A 25,837-nucleotide genomic window follows, 5' to 3' on the forward strand; every position below is an offset into this window, starting at 1 on the left:
AATTTTAGCTTGTCTTCCAGCCAAATATTAGCCACTGAGGTTGCAATTGGAAGTCTGTTAGAATTAGAATCAAGAAGACAGACCTCTCTATGATATTTGGTGTTAGTAAAATAGAACTGTGGTGTCACGAGTCTTAAGTAAAGTTGGCATGTGGTTTGGTTTCGTGTCATCGGTGTCAAGTCCTGACATCAGAGTTAAATTACCTTCTCCACAAAATGAATCTGGCAGATTTCCTGCTTTCCTCGGAGCCTCAGAGCCTTTTCTTCCGTGCCCAGCCCTGCAGCACTTTTCAGAGGCAGTTCTTCAACTTACTTCTATCTTCCCTCGGTTCTTCTTTGTTTCCATCGTGCCAGACATCGGTCTTGAGAATGCATATTTTTCCAGAAAGTTGTCAATTCCTCGGAGCTACTGTAAGGTATTTATGGAGTGTCCACAAAGTGGTTTTTACTCATTCTGGTTAGGTTGGTGTGAAAGCAGGGGACACGTTTTTGTGAGGAGGCCAGTGACTGCCTCCTGCCTGTAGTCAGTGGAACGTGATGTGCAGCCTGTGCAGGGCCACTTTCCCCCATGTGTTCACACTTCCGAGGCTCCACATTCTTCTGTGCGCTCTCATTTTGCCTGAAGAGCTTCCTTTAGCACTTTCTGTAGAGCAGGTCCGCTGGCTACCAATTTCCTCAGCTTTTGCCTGGAAAAGTTTTTATCTGTCTTTGTGCAGGACGGATAGGCCACAGGTATGCAGTTCGCGTATTTTGTACCCCCCACACTTTAAAGATGCCGTGCCTTCTCCGCCGTGTGCTCTACTTTCAAAGATAAACATGCACTTGCTGTTATGTTGTTCTATCTGTTGGGTCTTTCTCTCTCCGTCTCTGTGCTTTGAAGATTTTCTGTTTGTCACTAGCTTCTGCAGAGTGATTATGATGTGCCTTACTTTTGTTTCCTTTATGTTTATCCTGATTGGTATTTGTTAAGCTTCCAGGGTCGGTGAGCTTCTGGTTTTCATCAGATACGGAAAACTTTGAGCCATTTATTTCTGCAAATGTGTTTTACACACATGCACACACCACATCTTGGGCTCAAGTTATGCATATGCTGGATATTTGATGTTCTCCCTCAGGGCACTCGGGCTCTAATCTTTGGTTTTTCTTCTTTCTGTGCTTCATTTTGGGTAGAATCTGTTGGTAGGTCTCAAGTTCTCTGATCTTTTCTTGTGTAGTGTCTAATCTGTTAAACATATCCAATAAAATCCATATATTCATGCTGTCTCCTAAATTCTTGAGCACACTGAGGGGCTTTATCACTGAGGTGATTGAGAACAATTTTGGAAATGTCCTTTTCTATTATTCCATCACCTCTCCTTTTTAGATCTTTCTGTTAAATGAGTTCATCTTGATCATAGGTCCGAGTTTTCTACTTTGCATGTCTGTAGTTTGTGGGCTGCTAAATGTTGGGACTCTTACATTTTGGGGCACTGGTTTTATTTTACGCTTTTAAAAGTGTTAGGTTTGTTCTGACATCCACTTGTTACTTGCAAATCAGTTTGACCTTTTCAAGGCTTGTATTTTTAAGCGTGGTCAGTGCAGTTCTAGAGTATCCCTTGTTCTAGAGCCAGAGGTGCCTGTTCCGGGGTCTCGACCCCGTGTCCAGTGTATTCAGTGAAGTCTTTCCACTCTGGCTGGGGACGACTGCCAGCCCCATGTACACTCTGGCAATTACATGGTTTATAGGTCATTTTTTTCCTCAAAAGTTGTTTTCTGCAACCCTTGTGGAATTTCACCTCATACATACTCAGGTTGGTGTTCAAGGAAGACTCAGGAGGGTCCCGAGGCCATTCTGGAACTTTCTGTGTGGCTCCCTCCTTTTCAGCACCCCACCCCACGGATGATAGCCTCCTGGGCTCCTCCTGATTTTAGGACTTCTGCTGGGCAGCATGCAGTGTCCCTTCCCTGCACCCGCCGTGTGGACGTGGCCTCCAGGCAGAAAGCCTGCTATGTTGTTGAGCTTGCTGGGCTTGGTCCCCTTCATGCTCAGAACGTGGTCCTGCCCTGCCCATGGTCCAGCATCTGAAATAGTTGTTTGATGGATTTTTTTTTTTTTTACCTTTCGGTTTTCCACTTACGCGGGCAAGTAAGGAAATGCAGCTGTTTCTCTCAATGTTTAGAAGCAGAAGGCACATTTCATTTTTCGAGAGACATGCTTTTTGAAGCAGTGATTTCTAATAGGTTAATAAACACATGTTTGAGGGTATCCTTTTTGTTCTCGAGCATGTTGGGGAAAAAAAAAAAAAAAACATTTATTAGGAGAGGGTCTACAATGGGTTTGTCCTCACTGGTTTTTCTGCCAGTAAATCCTAGGAAGGCACTTAGTAGTCTCTGAATCCAAATCCTTAAGAAACTGTCAGCTTGCTGAGAACGTTTGCTCCGTTTTTTCATCAGAGCTGTTGGTTTAGGGAGTCACAGTAAATTTTCACACAGTTTACATGTGGAGGATATTTTTTCCCGAATCTCAGTGTTTACCTTTTAGATTGGTCATTAGCAGTTGATTCTGCACTGAAGCATACTGCTTGCTGTCCCCAGATTGGCAGCAGGTGATCAGCTGTGTGACGTCGGGCAGGCCACTTACCTTCTCATCCCTCCGTGGAGGGAGCTGGGCTGATGGGACTTGAAGGGCCCTTCCATTCCTTCCTTCAGTGGATATTGAGTGTTCCAAGCCCTGAGGATACATTAGTAAATGAGACAGGCAGGGATGCTGCTGTCACGGAGCTCAGTGGAGTACAGCAACGACATAGACGCTACAAATAAAAAAATCAAATGAGGAAGAGAAATACCTTTGGTGAAGGGAGCTGTGAGGAAAACATACAAGGGCAACATGAGTGGTGATGGGAGGGCCCATGTTAGGGGGTGCTCCTCAGAGGCTTGTCTGCAGATGGGATGCTCGAGCTGCCATCCAGATGAGCAGAAGGAACCAGCCATTTGAGGCTGTAAGGCAAGAACATTCTAGGCAGAAGGAGGAGCCAAGTGTAAAGGCCTTGAGGTGAGCACAAACCCAGAATGGTGAGAGACCTCCATAGCTAGGTTGTCGTGAGTGAGGGGCTCAGGGGCACAAACGATGGCAGGGGGTGGTGGGGGACGTCAGGACCTGGCTCCTGCTGGCAGTCTGATTCTGATATTCAGTCCTGCTGTGACACTTCTCTACCCACATAGGGCACACAGTTAGATGTCACGTGGCCCCACAGGTAGATAACAGAGGGTCCCAGGAGTCCTTACTGGGGTGGGTGTGGTAGTTGAGGCCCTGGTGAGATCCCAAGGTCTGAAATCAGCAGGGACCGAAATGGCACCAGGGAGCCAGTGCAGTTTTAACAGGGAGATGAAGGCCAAGGTCAACAGTCCTGGTCAGCATGAGCCAGCATGAATCCATATCCACATTTGCAGAACCACGGATAGCTCCATAGGACCTGTTGCCTCAAAGAAAAGAAAATGGGCTTTTTGTGAAGTTCACATAAAGAGGCTACAAGGACCCCATAGCCAGAAATCCCGCTTCTGGGGAAAGAAGCCACCGGAAATCTGCCTGTAGAGTTAAGGAATGCACGCCTTTTAAATAGGGAAAGAGACTGCGAGAAGCAAGAGCAGTTCGGGAGGGGAAAGGGGCCCGATCTGAAGTCAGCAGGCTTTGTTTTGGCGGAAGGCAGCTATCCAACCCTCAGCAGACCATCCCCCGGGTTGCTGGGTCGTTCTCCCTGTGTTCCCATACAGCACCAATTAATTCAGTTTGCAGTTAGTAACTCTTAAGGATCCAGACAGCTCTCCACCTGTTCTTGTTAGCACACTGGCCTGTGTAGTCTGCAAGAACCCCCTCCTCCTGGGCCTGCCGGAGCCTCCAGCCCGTCTCCACTCGTTTTGCTTTTGTCACATCACCTTTCACCTCGGAGTTGGGAGGCCTCCAGGCTTGCCTGTCTGCACAGGATGGCTCCTCATGTGGTCTCTTTTAGGGCAGGGGAGTCACTGTTGTCAGCTGCCTTCTCCAGCCCAGCATCCTCTTACCTCTGTTGTAGCTCTGTGTTTCTTAAAACAGCATATTAATAGATTCTTGATTTGAACATGAATGGTTTTTTATTTAACAACTTTTAACTGTCTTTCATTGTCTCCTGCAGTCTGGCTTTTTTCCCTTAGCACTCCAGTGACACTGCTTGCCCGAGTTTATTAATGGCTTCTCATCTCCCCTCCCATTGCCTCTTCTTTCTCCTTCGAGGGGAGCCTCTTACTGCCTTCCTGCCTCCCCACTGCCTCCTGGCCCTGCATGTGGTTCCAGCAGGCTTGCTCCTCACTCCTCACTCTTCCTTTGGAGCTCCTGCTTCTCAATTCAACCATCACTTCTGGGCACCAGCTCTACTCATCTCTACCCTGATTTCTCTCACCCCCATATCTGGGCTCTGGAGCATCTACATTTGAGTAATAGCTGTGGATAAAATCACGTTTCTCCCTTCTCGCCCTCCCGCAGCCTACATCAGACTCCCCTGTGGGTGCCCCATCTGCTGGGCACCCAGGCTCAGTGGTTTCAGGGTCATCTGTGATCCATTTGCCTGTTACTCAAGAAGTTATCTGGTCACATTGCCTCTAGCTGCAGTGGAGTGTGTTGAGGATGGTGGACAGAGGGAACACCGTGGGGGAGGTTCTGATGAAGGAGAGGTTGAAAGATAGAGGGCCCTTACTAGCCTCCTCAGGATTCAGGACACCCTGTGTTACTGGCAACAGCAGCTTATCAAATGCTCTTTCAGTTGGCAGTACCAGCATTGGAATGACGGAGGCCAAGGTAATATTAGTGTTTATTGCAGTGTGGGTCAGTAAAGTGGATCACGGAGCCTCCATTCAGTGGACTGATAATGCAGCCTTAGAAAAGACCGAGAGCTGACCTGCTAAGACAAGTTCTAAGATACTGTCAAGTGATAAAAGCGAGAGAGGCCAAAATACTATGTCTACTAAACTACCACTTGTGTTTTTTTTAAAGGTGGGTGGAAATACTTATATTCTTACTTGCTTGTGGATACATCCAGACACTGTGGAAGGATAGCGGGAAACCAGACTGAGTGGCTACCTGGAGGGTGCGGGTCCTGGGCAGGGGGAGGGCAGGGGTGCTGGGGGCCTCGTACCACTCACCTTCTTACATCTGTAGGTTCTTGAACCTTATGCATGTATTTTAACCTCTTCCAAAGTTCCAAAAGACTGAATTTGTTTTTTAAAAAACTTCTGAAGTTTTTCTACCAATTGAATGTGAAAGTCGTTTTGTTTGACCAGGGGAATTATTTGACTTCTCTAGATGGCCATTCCTGAGTCTTTTCTGGTGGCCTTGGCTTATTTGCTTTCACTGTGGAGGAAATATTTCTGACCTATAATTCGTGTTCTTCCCCTCAAAGAACTTCTACCCTTGCTAATTTTATGAGTTAAGCTTGATCCAATTTTCTTACATTTCTTTCCCTTTCTTCTTTCACCCAAGGCTCTATATATTATCAGATGTAATAATAATACTCCGACAATTCATATGAATAGGATGATTATAGTTCTTTATTAATATTTCAATTCTTGGGCACCTGGGGGCTCAAGTCGTTTGGGCATCTGCCTTTGGCTCAGGTCATGAACCTGGGGTCCTGGGATCAAGTCCCAGGTGGGGCTCTGTGCTCAGGTGGGAAGTCTGCTTCTCCCTCTGCCCCTTCCCCTGCTTGTGCGTGTTCTCTCTCTCTCTCTCTCTCTCTATCTCTATCTCTATCTCTATCCCTCTCTCTCCCTCTCTCTCCTCCTCCCCCCCCCCCCCCCCCCCCCCCCCCCCCCCGTCAAGTAAATAAAATCTTTAAAAGAAAATACTTGAATTCTTCCCTGGATGTAACTTGATAAACTCTGCAAAAGCATTAAATGAAACTCCAGCCTCTATTCTAAGAAACACTCCGTTCAGAAGACCGCGTGTTGAAGACGCAGCAGCCACGGTGATGTTGAGGCGCTGACTCAGGAGGGAGAAGTAGCACAACACTTCATGTGGCAGGAAAGAGAATTGTCTAGAAGTGCTAGTTAGAAGGCTGTTTGTAAGAGGCGGGTGGGCGGAGAGCATCTCCTCCCAGGGCGGCGAGGGAGCCCTCCCGAGAGGCTGGGGCCCGCGGGGGGCGCTGGGCTGCGCACGTTGATCTGCATTCAGAAAAAGAAATTCCAGCTGAATGGCAGGTAGCTTTGGCTCCAATAATGATATGTTTTGAAGCAATTTCCCTTTTGCGTTCGTTCCACTTCTCGAGCCCGGAATAGGCACACTTCCTGAGGCCCACTCTCTCGGTCCCATTCTTTAAGAGTCTCAAATTTTGTAGCTTTTCAGCAATCCATCTTTATTTATTTAGGAGAGATAAGCAAGAGAGGGTGATTTCCTTGTGAGACTTGGAAAGAAAACAAATGCCCTTAACAGCAGACCTTTGGCGGTCCTGGGGCGGGGGTGACTAGGCCGCCACAGACCACAGACCCTGTGATTTCACGCTCTCGGCAGGTTCGTCTCCGTTCATGGACGCGTTAACAGCCAACGGGACGACCAACATACAGACGTCTGTTACAGGAGTGACAGCCGGGAAAAGGAAATTTATTGACGACAGAAGAGACCAGCCTTTTGACAAGCGGTTGCGTTTCAGTGTGAGGCAAACGGAAAGTGCCTACAGATACAGAGATATTGTCGTCAGGAAGCAGGATGGCTTCACCCACATCTTGTTGTCAACAAAATCATCAGAGAATAACTCCCTAAACCCAGAGGTGAGACCCATTCCTTGGCCGATTCGTGCTTCGCGTTTCCCCACGCGCCCGTACCCGGGGCCTGCCTCGAACCGGTGCTCTCTGCGCCCTTCCTGCTGCGCCCTTGCCTGCCCCGCTCGCAGAGGGACCGGTGTCGCCGCTCCCCGCTGCAGGGCCTTCGTGCTCCTGGCGGGGAGCACCTGGCGAGGTCGGCTCTCAGGGGTCCGGGGAGCGGGTGCTTGCACACGTTCAGAAACAAACCCTCGGGTGTCTCCGGGGAAGTGTCGGAGCCCGCGCCGGGCCTTCCTTACAGCCCTGCACGCCGCAGGTGGCTGATTCCCCTGGGAGCGCCCAGGCCAAGTGCTTTCCAGACGAGAAAACCAAGAGTTCGTAGGTCTGGCCGGGCCCCGTGGCCAACCCGCTCGGGGCTGGTGTCCGCTACACGTTTAGACCGCAGAGTCCCTTGTCCCTTCATTGGGTATTCGTAAATGCTTCAGCGGGATCGTGCCCTCTTTTCAGTGGCTCGTGCCCTTCTAGAACGACCCCTGCTGCTGTGCTCGCACTTACTGTGCTTCTGCACCAAACTGCTGGGGTTTCCGTCCCAGCTCTGGCAGGCGGGTGTTTTAAAAAAAAAAAAAAAAAGGAAAAAAAGCAGGGAACCCTAGTTTCTTTCGACTGGTTGAATGTGCCACCTGCTGTCCGAACTGTAGAAATGCCAAGTGGAAGTCCTGTGTCCCTTGCCTCGTCCGCCAGAGTCCCAGCGACAGGAAGCGGAGGTGACTCGGCCTCACCTGTCCCTGTCGCACACCGCCCCCAGCGTTCCCAGGCTGGCTACAGGAAAGAGGCTTCCTCTGGGGCCAGGCTGGCCAGTCGCAGAACGCTCTTAGGATTCTGTCTCGAGAATACTCTTTGCCACTTTAACTTCTGGTGACTTCCAGGTAATGAAAGAAGTCCAGAGCGCCCTGAGCACGGCCGCCGCCGACGACAGCAAGCTCGTGCTGCTCAGCGCGGTGGGCAGCGTCTTCTGCTGCGGGCTCGACTTTATTTATTTTATACGGCGTTTAACAGACGACAGGAAAAGAGAAAGCACTAAAATGGCAGAAGCTATCAGGTATGCAGACCCGGTGTTTCCTCACGGCTCTGGGAGGGTCTTGCCTTTCGCGTACCCCCCGCCCCCGCCCCAGAACAGGCTCCAGCAAGCCCGCCCTCCACTGAGACACACGGGATCCAAACTAATTAAATCAGCTGTCTTTCCTGTGGGCCTGGCACCAAGTGCTGCTTGCCTTGAGCAAATCACTCATTTCAAGGCTGGCTCGAGCCCAGCGCGTGCTCCGGGAACGTTCCAACGGTCAGCGTGGACAGCAGCACAGAGCCAGAGCGCCCGCTGTCGGTACCGTGAGCGGGTTCTGTCCTCAGCCCTGAAAGGTGCATTGTCTTTCCCGTAATGACTTACCGTTTGCTCGACTCTGAAAGACACTGGCTGGGCTACATGACACGCTGGTGCCATAACATCGCATGAAAAGCGTGTTTCAGCACAAGCACCTTCTTGTGCAAGTCCATCCCGAGCTCCAGCGACCCATAAAACTAGACCCCGTAGGGTGAAAAGTGAGAGTTCCCTTTCTCTCACGTGTTCCCCGCCCCCCAGGGACCCACCATTCTTTTAGGTCTTCCCAGCCTTTTTCTGAACACTGTCAAGTACGCATTCCTTACGTATTACAGATAATATAGATTTATTTTTAGTTCCGTTAAATAAATGGAATTATACCGTGTGTTCTTTTGCAACTTGCATTTTCCGTTTAACCATGTGACTTCAGAGATTTCCATTTCTCCTGTTTGGGGATCCTTCACTGCCATATCATAATATTGCAAAAAGCTTCCCTAGAATCACCTGACACTGCCATGAGCCTATCTAGGGACATATTCATTTTCCATAGTTTCCAGTGAGGAATAAACTGTAAGGATAATTTAAAATATCTAATTATTCAGAAATTAATTTTATTTGGAGCGAATGAAACCCAGTCACCAACCAGGAAGACCACTGTACTGCCTTAACCCACCTCCCTAAAATGTCATATCCCCGAGTGACCCCTGAGAACCCTCCCATGTGCTTTTGCCTTGCATGGGGTTCAAGAAGATGGGAACTTAGACACACAGACATGCAAAGTAAACTTGGTCAGATCTTCTCCAAATCCCCAGATACTTGGGGTTGAAGCTGAGCTGCTTTTGGTGATTATTGGGCCCTTTGTGGCTAAGATCCTGTGCCCTGACCCTGGGGGCACAGGGCTTCCTGGTCCCCCCAACCATCCCTATAGGTGCACATCGAGATCAGTGGAAGTTCTGTCTTGGTGGTGCGGACTGGGGCAGAGGAGTCCTGGAACCCCATACCTAGGGGTGTCCAGGTATTGCCTTGGCCTTTGTTAAAATCGTTATAAATTTTCAAAATTAGTATATTTTGTCACTGTGTACAGATGCATGCATGCATACAACAGGTTCCTTCGTCTTTTTAAACATTACCACTTTTCAGATTATTATATGATAGTTTTTTCAAAAACAGTTTGAAGTTTTACAGTCTGATTAAGTATTGTCTAAGTATTGTCTCTGGTCTCCTACATAAGGTCATACGTGTAGTAGACTGGACCATCTTTTTTTTTTTTTTTTTTTTTTTTTTTAAAGATTTTATTTGTTTATTCATGAGAGACACCGAGAGAGAGAGGCAGAGACACAGGCAGAGGGAGAAGCAGGCTCCATGCAGGGAGCCCGATGCGGGACTCGATCCCGGGACTCCAGGATCATGCCCTGGGCCGAAGGTGGCACTAAACCGCTGAGCCACCCGGGGTGCCCTAGACTGGACCATCTTATGACTCAATTTCAAATTGACCTTCTTGATCAATACACACAATTACTTGACAGACTCAGTACTTCTAAGACAACTTGTAGGTATTCCTGATTATTAACCCATCCCGTCCTTTTAGGATGAACTACGTGGGTCTAATTTTCATTTTTTAAATACAAAGTATTGCGCCTCAGGCGGTGACTTTGTAGATTTTCTGTAAGCTCACACTGACTTCACACATGACGCTGTGATTTGGGGAGCTCTGCCGTAAAAAAGGACCTGGATTTGTCAGCCAGTGCCTTCTGCATTCTGGCTCATTTCTCCCTGGAGAAGCTTCCCTGAGCTCCACTCCTAAATCTCGCTGTCTCCACCCAAGCCTGGCCCACTCTTCCCGTGTTGAATTGCCCTTGACGGTGGCTGAGGCTTCCATTGTGGGTACTGGAAAACATCCAGGAAAGATGGATGGACAGACCACATGTGTGGGACCTTTAGGTCACTGCAGGAGTTTATCAGACAGGTGCCCTCTCCCGTTTCTTGTCCAGACTGTCCCTCTCCTCACCCCCGACAAAAAGACCAAATCCTACTTTACGGAAACCCACTTGGTTCTTCTTAAAGTGAATATATTTTTGTCAATGTGAATTTCTCTTCATGTACTCTGGCAGGGTGTGACAGTAATTAGTTATACCAGATTCACTTAACCTCCGCTCTTGCTCATTTGCATTTAAATTAATTTTTATATGTATAAGATGGGCTTTACACATAAAACTGTATGTTTGTTGCTGCCGTGTTGCTTGGATCCCTTAAAACTTTGGGGCGAAGGACGTCCCTGTGGCAAGTCTCCTCCATAAGAAGTGGGAAATGGGAAGCTGGGGCTCGGATGGGCTGGTCGGGTTCCTGCTACAGCGAGTTCGGTCCTGGGGCCGCAGGCCTAACCAGGGGCAGTGGAATCAAACATTCAGCACGTTGGTGACAAAACCACAGTTACTGTGACTCCGTTTATAACATGAGGCTTTGGAAGTCTGTGGGAACCAGTGGCTCCCTCGTAGCCCCTGAAGGACCGAGAGGCTCCTCCCGCAGGGGGCAGGCATCTTGCACCGCGGACCGGACCCGGAGGCCAGGCTGGCAGCAGCGACCTCTCCCCATTGAGGCCTGTGCGGACGGTCACAGTGAGGGCAGAGGTCCTTTGAAACCCGGCAGGGAGCTGGCGATTAGTGGCCTCCTTTCCTGTTGTTCTGAGGTGGTTTTCTCACTTTTTCGGTGACCTCTGTGAAGTAGTAAATGTTCTTCCAAAGAATGGGTGAGAAGTTCGCTTTTGTTAAGTTGTGTTTTCCAACTCCTCTGATGACCAGTATATAACCTCTTTCCTTCCGTGCCATTCCCGGCACAGCCTCGATAGCTCGGTTCACACTCACTTCCCAGGAAGCTGAAATTTAAATCCAGTGTGTTGCGTTGAGCACATTTGGACTCGCATGCGTTTTGCTTGAATGCATGCTCTACACGCCCTGGAGGCAGCAGAGGTGCCTCCTTGAAGGCCACACTCCCGAGGGCAGCGTCCCCGGGCCTGTAGGCAGCCCCTGCCTCCCTGTCTCTGGTCGCAGGGTGGCTCCATATGCAGCCCACGTGGCCAAGCCTTTGTGGCTCTGCAAGTTTCTGCTAAAGAGAAAAGCATCTTTTTTTTAATTAATTAAGTAATTAATTAATTAATTATTTTAGAGAGAGAGGCAGAGACACAAGAGGAGGGAGAAGTAGGCTCCATGCCGGGAGCCCGATGCGGGACTCGATCCCGTGATTCCAGGATCACGCCTTGGGCCAAAGGCAGGCACCAAACCGCTGAGCCACCCAGGGATCACCCAGAAAAGCATTTCTATGAAGTTTGTTGTCATTGTTTTCAAACAACAAATTTGAGGGGCGGGGGCGGGGCACGCTCATTTCTGACATCTCCGAGCTCACACGTCAGAATGGTCGCTGTGTCCTCTAAAAGAGGAAAGATGGTCTTTGCTCAGGTGTCCCAGAAGCAGCCCCCGGTTTCGAATGAAGCTATCATCCCAAGCAAAAATAAAAATAACTTGAGGGGCGGGAGTGGGGAATCAACCTCAAACAATTCTCCAGGCTTTGATTTTGCAGTATCTATTTTAGAAGCATTTTTTTTTTCTTCTGTACAAGATACAACGTGAGAAGGAGCGCTTGCTCTGGGGGGTGATTGATTCCTTTGACCATTTCTCTATAAAGTCACTCTCTTACTGCAGTATGTGGTCATTTCTTTCATGTTGCCCTGCCATCCCATTCATGGTTTCCAGATGTTGTTAGCACTGGTGCAGTTCCTACCGTCGCCTGTCCACACGAGGCAGATGAAAGCAGGGCGACTCCAGGGCACCCGGGGACGTGTTTTGAAAACGTCTGCTCTGTATCATGGAGACCTTTTCAAGAGTCATCAGACTGAGCATAGAAAATGTATTTCCATCATGTCATTGACCCAGAATCCTCAAGAGGTGGCACAAGTGAAGTAGCTTCATGTAAATTGTCTACATTATTTCAAGAATCCATTTAAAAGGTTGTCTGGCTCCTTTGTATCATTAAAACCCAGAGTGATCTTTCTAACAATGCCTCAGGCTCTCGTTTAGAAAGTCTCACTGCACTCATTCATTCCAATGAGTCAATTCTCACTCAATGTCAAGATCCCACAAACCTTAGGGGACCTTGGGGGCTGGGCTGAGGTCTACACTGGCTGCAGGGTGCCTTTGAGAACACTCCCTGGAACTGGGCGTGCAAGCTGCCACATTCTGCAGTGTGTCCCCTCTTCTGTTCTTCACGCACACACACACGCGTGCTCCCCAAACCTCCCTAACCTGCCCTTTCCAAAAAAAATATATGACCCCTCGTGTCACTATCTGGGGAACTTAAGATGCTGAGTCATGATTTCCAGAGATAATCTGAAGAGATGTGCTATAGCCTTTAAATTACTGAATTGCAGAGAGCAACCAGATTGTTGATTCTGGTCCTAAAGACGGTGGTCAGGTTTAGAATTCTGTAATTCTGAGCTAGAACTCTGACTGCCTTAAAGGAATTATCTTCTGTTTTAGTTGGTACATGTTTGTCCTTCTCTTCACCGTGTTAAATCCTAACAAGCAGCAACCTCTGAACGTAAGGTTAAAGTCTAGTGGGAGGAAGATAGCTGCACGTTCCCACTATGGCATGGCACCAACCTACTACCCTCAATTGAAAAGCAGCTCACTTTTCCAGTCTGATCCTAAAATAAATCCAAAAATAGCATTGGCTCGGTTTTGTAAAACTGCACATCCTCTGTGAAGGCTGCCCTACCCCTGGTCTTGCTCTCCTTTGCAGCCCTGATGTGATTGTGGTCAACAGCACACAGTGGGGTACACAGTGGCGCACAGGCATGGGTCTCTGCTGCTTGCTGTTCTTCCTTGGATCTCCTGTCTTACACTAGCCTGGACGTTTCTTGGTTCTGCACCCCCAAGTCATTCCATCTAATTCTGGATACTCCAGAAGTCTCTGGTGTTTCCAAATAGTGAGTTGTCTGAAATTACGTACCAAGTCCAGACCCAGACCCCATGGGTCCTAACACCAACCTCCTAGTCGTTGCTCAACACCAGACAGTCCTGGTAGGCCCTGTGCCAGGTTTCCTTTGGAAGAGTTCTAGATTGGTCATCAGAAGCCCACAGTGTTTATTGGGCTCCTTATGTCTTAAAAGGAAGAAAGGTTGAAGAGAAAGATGGATTGGTCCTGGAGCCCGAGCGCCAGCTGCAAATCCAAGAGCAGCCTCTGACTGGACCTCACCCATAGTCTTCATACAGGTCCTGTAGCCACCCTCTCAAAGCATCCAGGACACCTTTGGGCCCTTACAGCACACAGTCAATACGTCCATGGCCTGCTTCCGGGAGAAGGCCTTCAGCGAACCTCACCTCGTACCAATTTCTATAGTTCACCTCTTGGTTTATTGAACTTTATAATAGTAGATTTTTCTGTTGCTCAGATACACAATGTTTTGAGTAATTTCCCATTTATTTTTCATTTTAGAAACTTCGTGAATACTTTCATTCAGTTTAAGAAGCCTATTATTGTAGCAGTAAATGGCCCAGCCATTGGACTAGGAGCCTCCATATTGCCTCTTTGTGATGTGGTTTGGGCCAATGAAAAGGCTTGGTTTCAGACACCCTATACTACCTTCGGACAGAGTCCAGATGGCTGTTCCACCGTTATGTTTCCCAAGATTATGGGAGGAGCATCTGTGAGTATCTCTATTTTTAAAAATTATTCTAGAAAACTTCCTGAAGAAATCTAGTTTGGTCATTAGTTTTCTAAATATATACAGGGTGTCATCTTTGTGGGGACTTCTATCAAATGCACTTGTCGTTCAGTTCTGTTCATTAACTCATATTCTTCATGAAATCATAGGTTTTCATATTTTGGTTCATAGAACATTTATGGACACATTGCATCATTTCCTAGAGAAGGACTTTACTCGGTGAGCACTGATAGGCACTCTTAGTAAATACCCAGTTTGTAACCCAAATAATAGAGTGTGCCATCAAAACATTCTTGCCCTGATAACTTAAAAGCCAATAATCTAAAAGCTGTACTTTTAAGGGAAAAAAGCAAAGTGAGTTAGGATAAGAGAAGTCTTGCCGTGTGATTGTGGAGCTTTATCTTTTTAACTATTTAATCTATCCATAATAAGAGTGTTTGTAGCTTTTGATTTTTTTCAAGCAGTTACACACATTGTATTTCTTACTCCTTGAAGTAGGGCAAGAGGTGGTGTCTTGGGTTGGGGTCTCCACAAGCCCACACTGAGGTGTGGACTTTGGCATGGTGGAGAAATATCAGATGGTCTGCACCTGTGGGCAGGATGGCAGCAGGTGGGGGGCTGGACAGCGGAAGGCAGGCCCAGCAAAGCTTGGGCCACCTGTGGGGAGCTCGGGAGCACGTACGGCCTTGTCACGGTTGTCCCACAATGGACTGAAATGGCTGGTTCCTTTATGTCCATCACTGCCAAGTGTGGGCTGCCCGGGAAGAGTGTCGTGACCATGGACGAGGCGACTCTCTGCAGCAGGGGACGTCCCCGAAGGAGCTGATGATGGCTGGCTGCTGACAGCTCTCCCACCAGCTGGGACAGCACAACGTGCCCTGGACGGGCCTCGGTGGCACTTCCCCGTGTCCATCACAGTCCACCAATCGGCCTTTCCTATCCACCTCTTCGTATGCGTTGTTCGGGGCTCTCTTCCCAGAGCAAGATGTGGAGGACAGGGATTAGCCACTGATGACTGTCGTGGGCGAGAACCGCCTGGATGTCAGTTAGTGGGTAAGCGTATGATGAGAACGCGGCTACTTGCATCCTCTCCTTATCTGTGGTGGGAACAATCGCAACTTTACAGTAGAGGAGCCTGGCAGGCACCACCTTACTGAGGGCTCGGAGTTCCCAGAAATAAGGCCCGTCTTCAGCCCCAACCTGCTGCAACGAGGATGACACAGCATCAGTCCACCAGTCCTGCCAGGTGGGCATCACCTGCGTCCAGCCTGGAGAGAGCACTGGACAGGCCCGGACGGCGACAGTCTTTGGACTGTGAGCAGGGCCCTTCCAGAGAGCTGCTCGGTCAGAGACCTGGGCACCGCCCCACCCTGGAGGGGACAGAGGGGCCCAGCACCTGTGCGCAGCATGGGGTGTTCCACGTGCTTCTGGGTCGGAGGAAGGACTTTTCTAGGAAGACCGTCGAACTTTGCAGACGGTTTGTGGCTCGACTCAGTACCATGCTGACGGTCACTTTCCGGTTTTGATCGTTGTAAGAGATCATGTGAGACATTAACATTAGAGACAGTGCTGGGTAGAGGGTGTATGGTCTCCGTGCTGCCTTTATAATCCTTCCATAAGTCTGGCAGGAAGCGTAGAGGAAAGAGGCAGGAGTTGAGTGGACCCACATAGCTCCAGTAGCCACCCCATCCTTGTCGTCTCCCCCCAGCCGCCCCTGCCAGCCCCAGTGGCTGTGCTGTGTGGGGAACACTGGTGTCCCCCCTGCCCCACCACCGCCGAGGAGCTGCCCTTGCGCCCCCGTGGCCGCGGCTGGGCCAGGGAGCACCAGGACGTCCCCAGCGGGCAGCACGGCCCAGGGAGCCATCCTAGCCTTAAGTTCCCTGGGACCCTTGCTGCGTCCGCTGGCCATGTGCGCCCCTCGGGGACCTGCGGAGCCCAGTCTCAGCGGCAGGAGACACGGGGCCCTCGGATCATGGGTGGGGCGCGGGGGCAGTGGCAGGTGCCCCCGGCCTGCTCCCACCCCTTGTTGCCCAGTCCCGAGTGTTCTGGTCAGGGACATGGTACCGCAGCAAGGTCTGTGATGCCCTGTGTACACCGTAGCTCGGGAGAGGGTGCCGCGCCCAAGCCGGTTCCCCGCCTGCCTCTCAGACCGTCCCCGAGCTCCGGCGGCCAGAGGACCCCGGGGCCCTGGGCCTGGTCCCCCATCTTCTGGCCTGGCCTGTCCCGTGCCTGCACACTGGGCCTCCTGCGAGCCTCGGAGCGTGGTCCTCGTGAGGACCTCGGGCAGGAGGACAAGCCCGGACTACAGTAGGCATCTGTTCCCGTGACAACAGTCGGCGGGCCGCCACGTGGCCCACCAGCTGGTCTCCCCAGGAGCGTTGCCAAGCAGGCGGCTCAGCATCGGTGTCTGGCCGGAGGCTGGCTGTTCTGCGGTGACAGCGACTGAATCAGCCTCAGTGCACCCGAGCACATGGACCCCTGCGTGTGCGTCAGACCCGCGTGGGGCAGCCAGCGGCCAGGACTGCTCTCCCCCCGCCGCGGGGGACGCCGTGTGCCCGACGCCGGTGTGACACAGCCGTGGACCCACTTCCCCAGCCACCACAGGCCGGGCCCCCGGGCCCCCAGCCTTAGGCTCCTGAGCAGCCAGCCAGGCTGTCGCCGCTGCCCTCGGGCACCGTGTCCCGATTTGGATGCACTTCTCTTTCCGCGCCAGCTGGCCCAGCACATCCGCTCCAGAGTGTTTTTCTCCGTCACTGTCTGGTCCGGCCCCTGCCCGCGGAGGCTCCAGGGCCCTCGCCGCCCATGTTTCAGCTTGCACCCCCCAGACTGAGCCAGCGCACCCACGAATCCCGCTTGCTCATCAGGACTCCCCGAACGGCCGCAGGTGGGAGCCGAGGCGGGGCCTGGGCCAGCCGCCCGTGCGCCCACCCTGCCCTGGGCCGTGTGTGCCTTATCCCGGGTGCGCGCCCTACCAGGGCAGGCCCGATGGGACGGCTCTTGGCCGCCGTTTCCAACGCGTGGTCGTGGGTCCCGTGGCTGGGTGTCCGCCTCCGCCAGGGCTCAGGAAGCACTTCACAGTTGTTTTCTAAAAGACACGCTCTTCTCTGCCGTGAGCAGCGCAGCCCGGCTCAGAAGCCCGGGGGCCTGCCCTGGTCATCTCTGTGGCATGTGCCCCAGGCTCCCTGAGGCATCTGGTCCCACCCGCTCGGCCAGCGGCTCGGCAGCTCTGACACTTCAGCTCCACCTGGCCTGGCGACCAGCCCCTCCCGGCCCCCCTCCCCCCCCCCCCCCCCCCCCCCCAGCAGGGTCGCACCATCCGCCGGACGCTTGCCAGGGAGGTAGACCTTGTATCCCAGCAGAGCTCCCAACGCCGCGGACTCTCCTGTCCGGCCCTGCGTCCTGGCTCTGAGTCAGGCACCCTTGTGTCTTCGTGCGGCTCCTGGGACGGAGGAAGCAGGTGACAGGCCTAGCCTAGCGGCCGGGAGGGGAGGCAGGGCAGGGCTTCAGGGGACTGGGCCGTCTTGCAGGGGGAGGGCTCTGCGTCGTCTCCAGCCAGATGGCAGCGCTTGTTCCACTGGGGACAGAGGGCGCAGGAGTGTGCGGTTCAGCTTGGAGGTGTCCGCCTGAAGTCCCTGTGCCGGGTTTAAGGACCTCCTCCGTCCGCCCCTCCCCACGCAGCCCAACAGACCCTCCTGGTGGCTGACCTTGTCTGGAGCTTGACCACCCAGATGAGAAGCGTGGGTCTGGATCTGCGCCTTCTCTGCCTTCTTGCTACCCCGGAGCCCCTCTGCCTGCATCAGTGACAAAGAGCAGCTGCTGTCCCGCACCCGCGAGGGTTTCAGTGCTTGAGCCCCGACCAGTGCCGGGCGCCCCGGGTGCTCTGCTAGCCCGTGAGGGGGGCGGTCGCCGGGCAGCCCGGGAGCGAGCTTGCCCCGAAGCCCCCTCGTCCCCACCCTCTCCCATTCCCACTCGGGACGGGTTAGTGTTCCTAGAAGCAGAGGCTGGGGGTTGGGCAGGCCGCCCACCGGGTCAGCATCTTGGCGGGGCAGGGAGGAGGCGGACTGGGCTGAGGGTGAGGTGAGGAGCGGTGCCCCCGGTGCACAGGCGCCCCGGAGTGGGCGTGGCTGTGGGGGGCCGCCCGGAGGGACCGTCCCGAGCCCCCGGCTAGCAGCGCCCTGGCCGCCAGGCAGCAGGTGTCTCCTGGGCCGCGACGACGGGCGGCACATGCGTCCGCCCCGGGGAGGGCTCCGTGTTGTGCGGGTGCAGGGGTGGGCGCCCGCCTGTCGGGTCCCCTGGGGCTGGCGGCAGAGTCGTCCTCAGGGCAAGTACGTCGGGTCCCTTCTGAGTCGCTACCGTGAATAGGTTGCTTGCTAGCACTTCACTGGTCGTAAAGGCTCCGGAGCGGCGGTGAAAGCGTCCTGCGCCGGTCCTGAGGCCTCGCTTGAGATGGAAGTGATGGGGCTCCGTGCCCAGGCCGCGTGAGCCAGGCCAATGCCTGAGTCACGCAGATGCAGGAGCCGGCTGCGGGGCACTCCCAGCCTGACACTCACGCGCGGTTTGGGCAGAGACCAGAGACCTCCTGGAACTGGAGCCCTTGGGCCGAGGGCTGCTCCGGGCTGGGCGGTGGCGAGCGGGACGGCGGACGGACGGACGGACGGACGGACGCCTGCCTCACCCGACCGTCTGCAAGACACGCCCCTCCCCGCTGCCTGGTGGCCTCCCGGGGTGCAGGGTTCCCACGGGGCGGTGTGTCCCGTCGCCCCCTCCCCGCAGGCGGCCGCCGGGGCCCGGGGACCCGACCGTCCCACTGGGGCGACGCCGGTCGCAGGACCGGCCCTCACCTCGGCGCTCTCGGGCCCGGTGCCTCCAGCGCCCGCCGAGAAGCCCCGCCCGGAGCAAGAGCAGGGAGCGGAGAGTCAACTCGAAAAGTGCGGAGCGCGGACTCCGGCCTCCCCGTGGGGGACAACTGATGCCACTGGCCTGTGTCACACCGGGACGGCTCTCGTGGAAGGTGACTGCCCAGGGAAGGCCCTCGTGACCCCGAGGAAGGTGACCCCCCCCCGGGGAAGGCCCTCCGTGAGCCCCGTGGAAGGTGACCCCGCAGGGAAGGTCCCTCCATGAGCCCCGTGGAAGGTGACCCCCCCCCCCGGGGAAGGCCCTCCTTGAGCCCGAGGAAGGTGACCCCCCCCCCCGGGGGAAGGCCCTCCGTGAGCCCCGTGGAAGGTGACCCCGCAGGGAAGGTCCCTCCATGAGCCCCGTGGAAGGTGACCCCCCCCCCCGGGGAAGGCCCTCCGTGAGCCCGAGGAAGATGACCCCCCCCCCCGGGTAAGGCCCTCCATAAACCCATGGAAGGTGACCCCGCGGGGAAGGTCCCTCCATGAGCCCCGTGGAAGGTGACCCCCCCGGAGCAGGCCCTCCACGAGCCTCTGGTGTGTGCGAGCTCCCGGCAGCCCAGGCAAGGCCCGGGCAGGTTGGGCTCGGCACAGGGCGTGTTGCACCCTGCAGGGGCCAAGCCACATCCCGGCCCAGGAGGGCCTGCCCCGAGCAAGCTGCAGAGCCTCGCCGTAGGTCGGACTACTCTTCTGGAGCTTGCTGCGCCCTGTCCCCAGAAAGCTTTCGGGGCGCGCGGCATTCGCCGTGCTGGGGCCCGCTGCCGCCCGCCAGAGCCTAGCCCAGGGCAGTGCGAGGCCGGGGCACTGGGGCCCCGCTGACACAGCTGGCAGCTCTTGCTCCGGCGGGTCCCCGAGAGGCGACCAGCTGGGGCTCCGTCCCCACCCCGAGTTTCCCGGAGAGGCTGCGGCTCTGGGCATGGAGAGCCGGGCCCGGTGGCTCAGGGGCCCGGAGCTCCCCAGGTGGTCGGGTCTCCCCACCGCACCTCCCGTGTGGCCTTTCGGGCTGAAGGAAAAGGGGCCCCTGCTTTTCTCCGGCGTCTCTCACTCGGCTGTCTGGGGAGTCCCATTAGAACTTCTTACAAACACTAGGCCATCCTGGAACCAAAAGGCAGCCAGTAAACCTCCCGTGACCGAATCTTTGCAAATCCGTTTCTCGAGCAGAAGTTAGAAACCTCTCGTGCTCAAGCTGCTGGAAGTTGAGCATACGAGCTCGTGCTCATTGAAATTGTGCGCATCGGATCTCCAGGATCTTACGGTGTTACCCGTTGACCTGTAACTTAAACCAGCTCCCTCCCTATCCTTGCACGAGGAACGGTAACAACCTGGAGTCGGTCCTACTTTTGTGCTCTTGGGTAAAGTCAGAAATGCCCTCTTGTCCTGCACGTAGAATAGAGCAGACTGAGGAGGAGAAGACTCCGGGGACAGCGGCCGTGGAGTTAGCCCGGCTCTGGGAGGAGGACCTGGGGCAGTGACCGCTCACCGCATGGCGGGGGACTGACTGCTCTGGTGGCCCGGCTGGCGGCTGGCTAGCACAGGACGGGCCCGGGGACAGGAAAGGGCTGGGGGACAGGGGGAGGGCTCTGTTCTACCTCCAGGGGGCAAAGAGCAGTATTCAGAGAGGCGGCAGGGTGGGGGCAGGCCCACAGAGGGGCGGAGAGGGAACCCGTGAAGGAGACTCCCTCCCCACGCCCCACTCTCAACCGGCTCCCGTTCGCATCCCCCGCCTGAGCCAAGACCCTGTGGTCCGAGCTGGTCTTAAGTGACATAATCTGGTGTTGTCTTCACCGTGTGTTGCGAGTAAAAGAAGCACAACTTCGGAAAACCAGTGAGCACTTCCCACCCAGTCATTGTGTGAGCGCTCCTGTCCCCCTTCCTCGGTGCATTTAGATCTGTCTTCAGGAGAACTATCTCACCAGCTAACAGCAAGGTTAAGTCAGATTTCTAAACACATTGTTTATTTTAGACCTTTTCGTTGAGAAGAGGGTGTTCCGCGCACAGGTTTTCAAATAGAACGTCTCCAGACTGTTCAAACATTCATGACTTTGTTCAAGACTTGGCACAAATAACAGAGCCACGTTGGGGCCAAAATAAGTCATGAGTGTCACGGACCTTGCAGTCCTCGTGGGGACCCAGCTCTCCGCCCTGCTTTCCGTCCTCTGCCTGTGTTGCAAGGGTAGTGAGCGAGCCCGGACGCTTGCTTTGCCTGCTCTTTTTCCTTGGGTGCCGTCCACACTGTGCATTTCCTGTGCAGTAAACGTCTTGATGCGTTTACGGGGGACGTACGGGTCGACTGAGAGGGATACTTGAGTAACCTTAAGGCCTTCCCATAACAATATATTTACCTCTTTTGGAAAAGGAAGGTCACCTCCCAAGAGTGTGCTTTACCTGAAGCCCAGTAGATTATGGTCAGGCCCTCATCGTGACCTTCCGAGTGTTTGAGAAGGTTAGCAGTCGGGGAATTGTCACATCAGATCAGAACCTATCCTTGTCACTTAGGTTTTCTCCCTGTTTTGATTATCCGTGAGCCTGTGATTTGAATGAGAGAAAATCGACGCACATCGTGTTGAGACTCTGGGTGATATAGAATCCAGGACAAAGTTAAGATCAGTTTCATGTACGTGCACATACACACGTGTCCATATATACTTCTTTTACGCAAAAACAAATATTTCCTCAGTTGAGCCATTTGAAATAATTATAGTCAGACCCTTCTTTTAAAAAAGAAAAAACAAGATTTTCTATATTTATTTGAGAGAGAGAGAACAGGGCAGAGGGGGGGTGAGAGAGAGGGAGCAGCAGACTCCCCCCTGAGCACGGAGCCCCACACGGGACTCAACCCCAGGACCTTGGGATCATGATCTGAACCGAAGGCAGACGCCCAAGCAGCAGAGCCACCCACGCCCTAGTCAGACCCTCTAGGAAGCCTACAGTAGTGGTCATTTTGGATGCATTCAGGTGCTGAATAGTTTCTGTAACATCCAAGTGGTAAAATGTGGCCAAGTCATACTCCAGCAGAAACAGTCACTGCCCTTAGGACATTGTCCGTGAATACTGAGAAGTCTCCATTGGCCTCTCTCAGATCTAGAAAATACCGAGTAGTAACCGTGACTGATTTAGATCCCTAAAACTACAAATTTTCTAGCTTTGCTTATGCCTCAGTTTCCCAGGATACTGTTTTGTGTATTAAATGACTTAACATGTGGGAATGGCTGCTGCTGCGAAGGAAGAGGCAACTGGAGAGGGGCCCGCCAGTAGCTTCAGGCTGACGACAAGTTGACCTGGGCGCCTAGGGGCTCAGTCAGTTGGGCATCTGCCTTCGGCTCAGGTCATGATCCCAGGGTCCTGGGATCGAGTCCTGCACCCAGCTTCCTGCTCAGCGGGAAGTCTGTTTCTCCCTCTGCCTCTGTGCGCACTCGCTCTCTCGCTCTCTGTCGAATAAATAAAATCTTGGGGAAAGAATAAAGGACACCTTCTCTAAGGGAGATTTCTTGGTCATGCCCACGTGATTTTGTATTACATCATAAAATAAGCCTTTTACCTTTTTTTTTTTTTTTCAATTACCATTTAGTATATTACCTGTCGTGCGTAGTCACTCATGCCTCGTTGGGTTTATTCTCGGTGCGTGGGCTGCAGAACAGTGCTCCTTAGATGGAACCAGGGAGGAAGTGCAGCACGTGCCTACCGGGCCCCACACGTTCAAACACCCGTCCTCACTTTGGATATGCTCTTAGATGAATTTTCAGGCCGGGTCTTGTCCACCTGCCTCTCGCTCACATCTCATACCAGTATCGACTCTTCTTGCTTTCAGGCAAATGAAATGTTGCTCAGTGGACGGAAGCTGACGGCGCAGGAGGCATGCGGCAAAGGCCTGGTGTCCCAGGTGTTCTGGCCAGGGACCTTCACCCAGGAGGTCATGGTTCGCATCAAGGAGCTCGCCTCCTGTAATCCAGTTGTAGGTGGAATTCATTCTCTTACACACATTACCTTTTTTTTTTCTTCTTCTTTTTACTCTGACTTTTCCCCCAGGGAGCTCGCACATATAACGGTGTCTTCTGAGGCCCCGACCTCTGCTTCCGCTCGGCCGTCTGCACGTGAGATGCTGCCAGAGTGGAGGTTGATGCCACTTTGCACTTTGCACAATGTGGCAACCCGGTTGCAGGTGCCTAGGAATGAAAGGGATGCATTTCAGTCAGATTTAGTAACTTCAAAATGTCCTAGAAAACTATAAAAATCATCAGTATAGTTCTTTCTGTTTCCAGAGCTCTTCTCCATGATCATGTCTGCTCCCCTGTCCCTTATGGCGGGTGTGAGCTTTGGTTTAATCCATTGGGTAATACTCAGCCTTGTAACAGAACTGCATTTAGCACCTTATAAGATGAAATGTTATTTAATATCAGTTGACAGGACTCCCATCTAGACTCATCCTGACGTAACAGCCCTCGTTACTGTACTGCATTTTGGTCAGCAAATCCCCGAGCAGGGATTGGTGGAGTGCTCACTGAGCATCCCAAGAGCTGACGTCCGCCCAGGGGCCAGCCCTGCAGCAGCACCAGGGTACCCGGGCTGCTCAGTCTCGGTGCGGAGATGCCAAGGTACGAGAAGCGTAGCTCTCCGGATGTAGCTCAGTGGCTGTTTTAAAGTTGAGAATTTGCCTGGTCCCTAGTGTGAGCATACGTCAGACCTAGCTCAGACCCGATGCGCGCTGAGAAAAACTGTCTGGTGGCCTTTTTAAGGCTTTAACAGGCAATTACTCAAGTGTGATAAGTGCATCCATCAATGTGGGGACAAATAGAACCAGTGCTTGCGGACGCGCACCCTTGCTGACTCACTGCTCATCGTTTGGTCCAGGTGCTGGAAGAATCCAAAGCCCTTGTGCGCTGTAACATGAAGATGGAGCTGGAGCAGGCCAACGAGAGGGAGTGTGAAGTGCTGAAGAAGATCTGGGGCTCGGCCCAGGGGATGGACTCCATGCTGAAGTACCTGCAGAGGAAGATTGATGAGTTCTGATTGGCAGGTGCCTGCTGGTGACACTGGAATTATAGAGCAGGACATCTGCGGTGCCAGGTTGCCCTTCTCCATCCTCACCGCCCAAAACAAGTTCACTTTTAGCTCACGCTTGGAAGCAGGACTTACAACATCCAAGCTATTTATTATCAAGGAGTTTTTAAGTACTGTAACTTTAAAATAAATAACTACAAAGCTCCTTTGTCCAAACGTCATTATTTTATACTTAATATACACACAAGTATAAAAGTATAATGGTGAGCTCTAGACTGCTCTTTGAAGCTCTAATTTTTGTTATCTTTAGCTAGTACTGTATAAAAAAGAAACGAAGTGTGTTTTGCTGGTTTTGGGTGGCAGAAAAGTCTGGAATAATGTTTGTTTTCCTTATCTTTTTTCCTTCTAGAACACAGAATCTAGAGGTGTTAGCCAGCCTCATCTCCCCTGCCCCAGTTAGAGATACAGAAAGATCTGAGATGTGCCTTTGTCTCCAGAAAGGTACAGATACCTCAGAGATGGAATGTCCTGAATCAGAAGTAAAACTTATCGTGTAGGATAAGTATTTCTGATGAAAAACCCACTGACGAACATACCCTTAAACTGAAGTACACTTAGGATTCATGCTGGAAAATCCATTGATTCTTCCTTTTTAATATGTCCAGTTCTTACCCAGTTAACATGAAGAAACCACTGTCTCTCCAGAAGAAAGCTTGTTTTGCAGTATTAGTGAATCACTGAATAGCTTAAGTATGAATATCTAAGTTATAAGTTAATCTTAGTGGATTTTAAAGAGTTTTTCTGACCCTCTTGAAAAATAACTACATAAGTGCTTCTTGTTGCTGGGTGAGAAATACTACTTTATATACAGTTTTGGTTTTTCTATTTGCAGATATGATTGATGTATTACACCAAAAAAAAGTATTTTATGTTTATAAAGTGTAATTTTTAGGTTCACTTAGAATATATTTTATTTAATAAGTTAAATTTCTTTTGGCACACTATTAAATGCAGAAACTCCTTTTAAAAGAAAAAAAAAAAACTACCTTATATTCATTGTTTAATGTTCCCGGTCTCTGCTTTCATGTCTACGCAATATGCGGAGTACAGTGTGGTGTCCAAGAGTGCCCTGTGTAAATAGACATTCACATTCCTTTCAGGAGTGGGGACTGATTCCTGATTACAGACGCCTATTATTAGGCTTCTGGGCTTGCAATCATATTGAATGTATGAAGAATGAAATAAAATCAAAACCTTATTTTTGTACAGTTTGGAAGTTTATACTTAGAACCGACCACCTCCCGGCCACGTGGAGAGCTGTACAGTGTGTAAATCTGCCTTTACCTTGGATTGGTTGGTGCAGTATTTTTGCATCTGTGGGACCTACTTTTTCGTTCAGTAGTTTGAACTATATATAATAAACTGTACAATCTGTAAAGTTTTTATAGAATAAATATTCAGCTGTGAAAACTGGTTAAATAAAACTAATATTTCTTAACACATTTGAAACGTTTGTCTCGTTCTTCACTCCCGAAGTTTCTCATGGGATGTGCAGTCATTTTCGTGGGATACGCACGTGGGCATCCGTACAGGCTGGAGGGTTAGGAACGCCTGTGGACCGCGCCTGGAGAGGAGCCGGAAGGTGACAGATACCGTCCTTCCAGCCACGCTCACTGCACTGTCCCCAGGCTGCCGCTTCTTGGGCTTTGTCCCCCGTCTCCTCACTCCTGTGTCGGGTGCACATTGCTGAGTACATGGCTGACTCCTGCCTGTTTCTGAAATTCATACGTTGTGTCTCCTGTAAGCCTCGGTGACTAATTTAGCATTAAGAGGCTTAGAACTTATTCCTTCTCTGCCCAAACCTACAATGTGGGCATTTTCATTCCTGTTAGAGAACGTGAAGTCTGAAACACCCGACGTAGGGGGAGGACCAGGCTTCCCACCTGGGTCGGTGTGGCAAAACCAGGATTCTGGTGGCAACCCCGTACTGTGTGTTTCCTAGAAATTACAAAGAGGGAACGGATTCAGCTGGGTTCCCCTCCAGGTAGAGACCTGACTACATCCCCCTGGATTTTGCATTCTCCGGGCCACATTGACC

The 25,837-nt window shown here is 52.1% G+C and overlaps 1 protein-coding gene across 7 annotated transcripts in view; it reads left to right on the plus strand.

The window, feature by feature from the left end:
- CDYL (chromodomain Y like) overlaps nucleotides 1-25,241 on the plus strand; it is a 230,361-nt gene extending 205,120 nt beyond the window's left edge. For 4 of the 7 annotated variants that reach the window (XM_038584071.1, XM_038584073.1, XM_038584072.1 and 1 more), the window contains 5 exons: nucleotides 6,514-6,770; nucleotides 7,688-7,860; nucleotides 13,621-13,831; nucleotides 22,550-22,693; nucleotides 23,590-23,748. In XM_038584071.1, coding sequence (XP_038439999.1) covers nucleotides 6,514-6,770; nucleotides 7,688-7,860; nucleotides 13,621-13,831; nucleotides 22,550-22,693; nucleotides 23,590-23,748 — 944 coding nt within the window. Of the gene's footprint in view, nucleotides 1-6,513; nucleotides 6,771-7,687; nucleotides 7,861-13,620; nucleotides 13,832-22,549; nucleotides 22,694-23,589 lie in introns of all 7 variants that reach the window. The other 3 variants (XM_038584070.1, XM_038584075.1, XM_038584076.1) reach the window with 1 other exon arrangement.
- Nucleotides 25,242-25,837: the final 596 nt, after the last annotated feature.

The sequence above is a fragment of the Canis lupus genome, chromosome 35 (genome assembly GCF_011100685.1).
Source record: "Canis lupus familiaris isolate Mischka breed German Shepherd chromosome 35, alternate assembly UU_Cfam_GSD_1.0, whole genome shotgun sequence".
NCBI lineage: Eukaryota > Metazoa > Chordata > Mammalia > Carnivora > Canidae > Canis > Canis lupus.